General features: G+C 44.8%; 1 protein-coding gene across 1 annotated transcript; it reads left to right on the top strand.

Moving 5' to 3' along the window:
* The first annotated feature begins 3,738 nt into the window (after positions 1-3,738).
* On the top strand, positions 3,739-4,840 carry LOC122614123 (protein crossbronx-like). The gene has a single exon (XM_043788610.1). It carries the CDS (start codon positions 3,934-3,936, stop codon positions 4,732-4,734), a length of 801 nt encoding a protein of 266 aa, XP_043644545.1. The 5' UTR covers positions 3,739-3,933; the 3' UTR covers positions 4,735-4,840.
* The last annotated feature ends 4,173 nt before the right edge of the window (positions 4,841-9,013 follow it).

A 9,013-nucleotide genomic window follows, 5' to 3' on the forward strand; every position in this document is an offset into this window, starting at 1 on the left:
AGAATTCAGGTCGTTCGGAGTATTAATACTTTGGCACCCATCGGCATTCCAACCCACCTAAGATTATGGGACGTGCTTATCGAGCAGATCGGCTGGCATTATGTCACCCGGCGAGTGATTGCCACAAAGATTTCATAAGTGTGCTATGAAAATTGAATTTGCACTTGAGTTTAAGGCTTTGTGCATATATACTTATTTGAGGCTGAAGTGGCCGAGCTAAATGCTTGGCCAAAAGACTGCCGATGGAGGGCAATTATGCAATTGTTTGTGGGCAAATAAAATCATGCCCAAGTATTTGGGGGGAAAACTCTCCGGAGCAGCTAGTGGGTTCTGGCGGACTAAAAACTCCAAATCGATATGCAAATAAACGAATGAGGCGTACACACAAATCGCAAAAACGAGCTGACTTGCCACGCCCCCCGCCTCTTCCTTTGGCCAGGAGATAAAAAAGGAAACAAATAAGCAAAAAAAAAAAGAAGTTCTGACCAAATTCGTCGGGCAGATATTCCAACTGCGATTCCATTCTCTGGTCTCTGGTGGTCCTCCGTGGGTATTTTGTTGTTCCAACTTGTGCTACTGCCACTACCACCAATGCCACTGCCACTACTGCCACTGCTACTGCTTTTGCAGCAATTGCTATTGCTACCAATTGTGCATGCAATTTATTTTTAAAGAAATAATTGCTTTGCCGCATGTTGGCCAGCTCGGCTCAGCATCGTTTGAGCTGCCTGCGATTATGCAAATATTAGTAGACCGTCGTTGTTTTTGCTCCTTTCGGCCGGCATTCCTATATAATAATAAAGAACGGCAAGTGAAAGAGTGGCCGGTGTTTGCATATAATCTAATTTGAATTTGAATAAGCCACACACAGAGAGTGCCACATCCCGGAGTCTGGGATTGAATTTAACCAATAACCTCGCCTCATTCCCCCTCCTCCCCACCCGGATACTTTTCGCATAAATCAATATTGCCTGAAAATGATTCAGATTTCCACACATTTCCACACATTGGCATTGCATTGGCTTTAAGTTGGCCACTATTTATGACCCTGCCCGAAAGTATGCCACAACCAACTATAAAGATTAGTTGCATGCTCATAATTCATAGTGCAACACCAATAGTTTCCATCCTGCTGATTCAAAAGGTTCTATATGGCTTCAGGAAGTCAAGTATGAGAAATTGAAATGGATAGTTTGGTTATGGGAAGAGTTTTCTAGTAACAACAAGGATACTTTATACCTTTAAAAATCCATCTTAGGTGAGTTTTAAAGGGCCTAATCAAATGGGCAAAGGCAATTTGTTTCCCTTTTTCCACCATATTCCTGTGAAGCACACTCGAGTGCTTTCCCCATATATAACTGATTGATAGCAATCACCGAATCTGGAATACGAGCCCATTTCATTTGAGCACAGTTCGCGGAAATCCCCTTCCATTGCAGAGAGACCAAATATTTGCGGCCAACCCGCAACTTTCAGCAGGAACTTTAAAACACGCCAATTCGTTTATTTTATTCGACTTTGATGCCATTTGTGTTTTTTTTTTTACCTTCGTTTGGTTTTTATTTTGCTTTTCGCTCTTTGGGCATGGATGGTAGGGGCGCGTTCGCGTTGGTTAATGAAAGTGCCAGTAAATGAAATTGGCGAACGCGTTATCCGCCGACTCCTCCAAAGTGGCCGCATGTGGGCCCCGCAAGAGTTTATCTTATAAAACAACAACAGGCACTTAAGTGTTATATGCCACCGTATTACAAATGCCGGACCTCAAAATCGGGCTGCGATGCTGATGTTTCCCTGGCTCGACGCTGTTTTTTCGTTCCCGAAAGGCAACGCAGCATAAAATGAAGAAAGCTGATAAGAAGGACAGCCGGCAAGGCGGAGAAATTGCTGCCCGCATATGAGAGTTTGAAGAAGAGCTGGGATGGAAACACAAATTGAATGCTGGACTCGTGTGGCCGGCGTGGTGGAAGGGTCCAGGTGACAGGTATCCAGTGGTATCCCAATCCCAATCCCAGTCCACATCCCCCACAGGTGCAATCCGCGGAATCGGGCCACATATTAGCAATTGCCTGGGGCCAAACCATATCACATGTGCTGCCTACACCTGGAGAAATGTATTCTCTTACAATTTTCATTTATATTTCACTAGTATGTATAAATATTTCTTACATAGTTAAGCTACGATAAGATTAAAGCAACCCTTGTATGTAGCATAACAAATTCGAAGAACTGTATATACTACATACTTGTATATAACCATTAACTTAGTTTTTCTCTGAGTGCCGCCCTGCGGTATTGTAGGTGAAAATGAGCTGGCCGCGAATCCCTTGCCACGCCTGGGTGTTGCACCCATGTCAGGGCACTCAGACAACTGGCGTTAACCACCAGGATCGAGTCGGATCGAGTCGCATTCGAAGTGGAAGAAATAAAGAAAGTCTCGCCTTTTGCGGAGTCGCAAATCATAACGTATCATATCGCCTCGTATCGCGGTATAATTTTAATGAGTTGCAGCACCGCAACACCAACTTTGATTTCCGTTCATTACTTTTGGCAATTCCCTTATCTTTTGCACGTTTATTCATTCGTTTCATTCCCTTTTTTTCTGGGCAGAACTTATCAAGGAAGTGTTATTGTCTGTCTGTCGCTGTCAGTGAGTGTTTCGGATATGTTTGCCAAAATAAATACATTTTTTAAGAAAATCGTAAAGAATAAAGTTTTCAGTTTGAAAACCGAAGCTGGCTATACCCTTTCAGGAATTTCTTTTTTGACTTGCGTTGGTATATATCAAAAGCAAATACGTTAGTAAATGATCAATTTACTGCATTAAAAAATGGAAACACTCTCCTTATCACCCTCAAAGAGTGTCAAAAATATCAAAAGCAACTTCTCCTCTTTCCAAAGAACAATTTCTCGAGGAGGAAAGGTGAACGTGGCCAATTAGCAACTGCGCCCATCGGCATCGTCATCGGCATGCAAACATCTCGCCTGCTTGACCAGTTGCAAGTTGGCTTAGTCGTGCCACAGCCACTTCCGTCACATAATAAATTCATAACAAATCACACGGACGCAGAGCCAGAGCCAAAACACCAGTCCACACAGTCCGCAGTCCACAGTCCACATGGCCGTGGTGCATGCGACATTATAATGCCACATTATGTTGCCAGTGCGTGAAAGAACCGTACATCAGAGCATCATGGCGACAATAAATCAAATATCCGCACTCACACATGCGATGTTGGTCTAAGCCCCGTCTCCTGGTCCTCTTCTGCTCCTCTCCAGGTTCCCAGTTCTCCAGCTCTCCAAATCCCCAACTCCCCAAGGCTGCGGGCATGGTTTTTGCGTGTATCTGGTATTCGCAAAATTATTACACTTGACATGATTGAATACGCCGCTGAGTACCAGTTCCAGATATACACAGTTCCAGTCCCATAGCTGCCCATCTGCCGCCTCTCCTCGCAAATCGGGGTTTATAGTATGTAGTTGTGACTGGACATACACGGCTTTTTGAGCTTTCTGCGGAAAATGCCCGTTTCCAGGTCCAATATGCTGTTTTGCAGTAAGTTGACATGCCGCAGTACATATACTCACATAATTCGCATAAAAATACACTGACCGCAGTCATAAAACAATAAACTTGCTTACTTGTCATTGGTTTTTTGTAATTCAGTTTTTGATTTGCATACCAAAAATATTCTAGTTTGTTATCATAAATTCTCTCGAATTTTACATAAATTTCTACTTTATGCTTGGTGTCGTTTTCAAAGAATTTCCCATCAAAAAATGTAACAATTTCTTTTCATCCCAGCTCTTGGCCTTTACACACCAAAATCTGCCGCAGGATTCCACGAGCTCTTCCAAATTTTGGGTTCACACAACTTAAATATTTGGTGGAGCTTTAGAAACCATCTCGTGCGATAGCCAAACAGTGCCATCACCATGTGGTATTCCACGGTGAGCAACCCAAGGATAGCGCTCATCAAACAGGGATACCACATCCTGGCCGAGTACCATCTGGTGAAGGAGGAGCTGAAGAACATCTATGCCATTCCCAGTTACGCCTGCGGATTGCACTGGTTCGGCGTGATCTTTGTGCACAGTGGAATCTATGCGGGCAGCGTGTTTCGCTTCTCCATTCTGCTGCCGGATAATTTTCCGGAGGACGCCAGCCTGCTCACCGTAGTCTTCTCGACGGTGATCCTACATCCGCACATCTGTCCGCAGAATAAGACCCTCGATCTGGCGCACTTCCTGAAGGAGTGGCGCAAGGATCAGCATCACATCTGGCATGTGCTTCGGTATATCCAGGCGATTTTCGCCGATCCAGAGGGCAGTATCTGCACCGGACAAGCCGCTTCGGGGGATCTTGTGGTCATGGATGAGGTCAGCAACATGGAGGCCCTGAATATGTTGGCCAAAAGCCGACCTGAGTACATCAAACGAGTCCAGGAGCAGGCAATCGCCTCGAGAAATCATATCTACGACCGACCACTGACGGATGATCCGCACTACATCATTGTAGAGCCCTATTGTGCGGAACGGCATCTGAAGTTCGTGGAGCAACTGAAGAGTCCCTGCTGGAAGGAGGCCACCTCAATGGACTGCTCCCAGCCGTCGGAGTACCTGGGACACATCGATTCCTCCAGGCAGCTGGACGAGGAGGAGGCCAATCAGTTGGAGAAACTGCATCGCACGAGGATTGTGGAATCCCATCGTGATGAGGCCGTTGACTCCCTGTAGCTGAATGGAGATGCTACCATACACAAACCATAACAAACATATATGTCAGGTATTCATTAAAAAATTATTTTTTATTGAATTGTAATAAAGTTCAATCATCATTTTATCGGATTTTTATATTAAATTGCTATTTTATTCCTAAGTAATTGTTTTGTTTTGCAATAATTCCAAATAATTCAATAACACTTTTAACCACCGTTTATGCAGTTTTAGTTATTAATTCAATATAGAAACAATTAAATTATACAAACACATTTTGCGAAGTGAGCTGTGAATGGCCATTCGCACTTTTCTAAAGAGTTGCAACTAAACACAATGAATAGAAAGTATGTGCTTTTAACAGCATTGTTCTCCGTTTAATTAAATGTTTTATTATTTAACAATGAGCGAAGCGATTTCATTAAGTGCTCACTTGTTTTGTTATATTTCAGAATTTGTAATTAAAATATTAAAGCGTCAAGTTCAATTTCTCGCAGTGAGTCACACGCATAGGTGTGTGGGTAACATGTGCAAGTACATGGCATCCCTGTTTCGCCACATTAGCGATGTTAATAATGTCATCTTTCAGGTGCAATAATCAAAATAATAATAATTATGACTCGTTGCGCTGCCTGTTGGCAAAGTGAAATGCATTCCTGTTCTCCCGCTTTTAGCTCCCTTCCCTTTTTTGTGAGTGCATTTTTAGGCATTCGCCTGCATGCGATACAGCGGTGTTCAAGGTAATAGTACTGCATTTCGGCTTTAAATTTCTTAGTTAACGTAGGCTCTGCTTTAAGGAAACCCTCTACTCCATATACTCCATATACTTTATGCCATTTGGTGTTCTGTTTTTGCCAGTAATTTAAAGTGTGTTCTATTTAAATGCCCCTTGCTGTGCCTAAAAGGCTGCTTTCGCATGCGTGCAACTGAGTTTCAAGGGAGACGGCGTCGTCAGTTGGCGCAAATATACAAAAGTGACAATCTGATTTATCACTGCACTTTGCCAGCAACATCGTCCGTGGCCATGCGAGCTGTCTTCCTACCCCGAGATCCTCCATCCTCCATCCAAAGGCCAGCTCTCCTCCTCCTACTTCCTTCTCCTTCGGCTCCCAAAATTGCTCATGAAATTATGGCCGTTAGCTGGTAGCCATATTTTAGGCCATTTCGCTAGCGGGCCTACTAAGTGGGCGACTATATCACCGTCACACACTGCATTTGAACTAATTGCCTGGGAAGCAAATCCTCTGCAAATCCCATTTCGCCATCTAGGGATAGTGAGGAATGGAAATTCGTGGGCGTTGCAATAGGATTGCCCACTCATATATACTTATTTTACAAAATACAAATAGTTGATTAGGATTTTGATATTCATTCCGATATACTATCTTTAATATGCCTTAAAATATTTCATTGGTTTCAGTAAAGCAAATACTGTGTGTAATAGTATCGTACTAGAAGCTAGTAGCACAACAGCTGCTCACTATTGGTCACTAATTTGTTTTAACAAATCTACACCGATTTTATCACCAACCCTCCATACTGTCGAGTATCTAGAACCTATAGTTCTGTGTAGAATTAAGTCACGTCCGGCTGGGGGAACCGCCCGAAACCCATTCGATGGCTTTACTGAGTGGGCGTTATGCCAAAAATGAAGACATATTCGTAAGCTGAACACAGCAGATACTCGCAGCAGATACTCGTACAGAACAGCAACGCAAACATTAACAATTAAGTTGTAATAAATTTAAGCTTCATCGCGTGGGCTGGAACTTGGAGCTTGGGCCAATGTTAATGGTCTCAGCTTCAATTAAAAGGCCATAAAGAACCGTTGCCAGACTGGTGACAAAATGTATATAAGGTTCCCCATTGTATTGAACTCCGTTTTGTCGGGGTTTTGTTTTTGTTTTTGCCGGCCGCCGTTCGCCGTTCGCCGTGGCATCGAGTGGAGTGGTATGGAGTATCGGCTTGCCCCCCGCCGCTGCAGTTATCAGCGGCCATCAAAACAATTGCCACCATCGTGGCGGATGCGACAATGATCACCGGGTCGCAGTGGATGGGATCGCAACGGAATGGTCTGCTCTGGTGGATGGGTATGCCGGGGCATATGCCGGGTGTTGTTGGTTGTGGGGTGTGGGGTGGTTGTGGGTTCGTTGTGGGTTCGTTAGCTCCGCATTCGTTTGTCTGACAAGTTGGCGGGCTAACTAAACTAAAACGCCGCTGTCGCAGCCGCAGCATATTCAAGTTCAATTGCGCCAACAGGTAAGACGGGCGGACCAGATAGCCAGACTGCACCGTACAGTGGGGCTGAGCGAAACATCTAGGCTTAAATGATACTACTCTTTGCACATAAGTTTGTGGCAATATCACACTGAGTAGGATGTCTTAAAATGTAAAAATATATATATTTATAAAAATAAAAATAATGCATATATTTCCCACTGTGCAGCGCCAGTTGCCTCTTCCCTGCGGCCAGACAAGATTGAACTGCTGCGCGGATCTGCGGCCGCGTTTCGATTTCCTTGGAAAACCGCTAGAGACCGCCGACCCCCGAACCCCCGCACCGCTCTGCTTAGCATTCCCCGGCACCCAAGTGCACCCAAGTCCACCTACCCACTTCCCCAACATCCCGCAGCTCCAACTACCCAACAACCCAGCTCCACAACTTTGCGTCTGAGACTGGCAAAGACACAGATTGGTATTTATATGCAAGTTCATGGCTCGGCCGAAGCGCGCACACACATCATCATCGATTATAATCGAAATGGGATTGTAAATCAAATCGCATTGAATGGTAGTGACTTTAAAATGGGCTTCATTATCGCCGGTGCCCCAAACCACTTCCACTTCCCGCATCCTGGCCGCGGATTCAGATTCGGAATCGGAATCGGGGATTTCGGAATCGGGCTTGAGTTTGTTGCCATTGTCGGCGTTCGCGGTGGCTGAAGTGACATTCAATGCCATAATTTATGAGTTTATCTTTTTCGCGCCGCCAAATCGTACGCTAAATGCTGTCTGCTTCGGCGCGGTTTTTGCTCTCCGTCGCAGTCGCAGTCTCAGTTTTCGATTCACGGACCATATTGCCGGGTTTTTGGATTGGCCAGAGGGGCATGGGGGCATATAGATGGGTCTCTGGGCATGGGGACATATGCAAACCCATGGCAAACAAACGAAACGTGCATATTTTATGGCACTGCTGTGGACTGTGCAGTACTCGACTATGGGCCATATCGACGATATCCAAAGCCCAAGTTTCGCTCGTCGTCGATCGTTTAATGTCGAGCAATTAAAATTGGAGTTTTTCGTGTGGCAGCCGCACACAGTAGACCCTTGGTATTTGCTATGTGCTGTAGTTTATGAGTTATGGCCCTCGTTGTCGGCATGGCCCTGCATAGCTTTTTGTGCTGTCAATTGCGCCGGTGCCATTAGATACGAGTTCGCAGACTTCAATATATATTGCACTCCCAGCTGCTGGAGTGTTGCGGAAAGTGCTGAATAGCATTTGCTTTTGGGCACCTTTAAGGAAAGTGTAAAGCTTTTTCTACGAACTAAGCTATATAGTTAATTTAGCTTTACAATGCCACTACTGCCTACAGAGTTTTGTTATTTATAGTGTACTTTCGTAATGATATTTAATTGAATTCCTTTATATTACGCAATAAAACAGCACCACATTTAGGGGAACATTCCTTAAGCTTTTACAGCCCCACTCCAATTCGGAATCCCCATCAGGCAACATGAGGCACTGAGGCAGCAGTCATGGCAACAGCCACAAACCAACATGATGCCCACTTCTTTTCAATTTCAACGCACTCGGTACTGCAGTATGGGGCACCACCAACCAGAAGTATGTAATCACGGCGGCTCCTAATTCTAAACCGTTTTTCATGGCCGAAATGCGAACCGGTTGGCCAAGTTTAACTAATACATCATTACGCTGGTATGCTCCTCATGTTCCTCATCTTCCTGATCTTCCTGATCTTGCTGGTGGAGATGGTGGATGGTGGTGGTGTTGCTGGTGTTGCTGCTGGTGGAGATGGTGGTGTTGCTGTTGCACTCTCGTAATAATCAATTACGCGTCAGGCACGATCTTGGCTAAGAAGAGCGCGCGATCCTCGCATGCCTGGCCGCTCAATCATCATCATGCTGATCATCATCATTATCATCATCATCTGCTGATGATCACTCAGCTGAGATGACGATCGTGGAGAGCTATAAGCAATGAGCTCCCAACTCGGGCTATTTTCTCCAGCATTTTTCGGCCTGCATCTTGCAACTCTCATGCGCCAATAATAAATTACGA

Source organism: Drosophila teissieri, chromosome 2R, assembly GCF_016746235.2.
Source record: "Drosophila teissieri strain GT53w chromosome 2R, Prin_Dtei_1.1, whole genome shotgun sequence".
Lineage (NCBI taxonomy): Eukaryota > Metazoa > Arthropoda > Insecta > Diptera > Drosophilidae > Drosophila > Drosophila teissieri.

Coding starts and splice junctions, on each gene's coding strand:
- LOC122614123 (XM_043788610.1), top strand. CDS start 3,934: ATGTGGTATTCCACGGTGAGCAACCCAAGGATAGCGCTCATCAAACAG.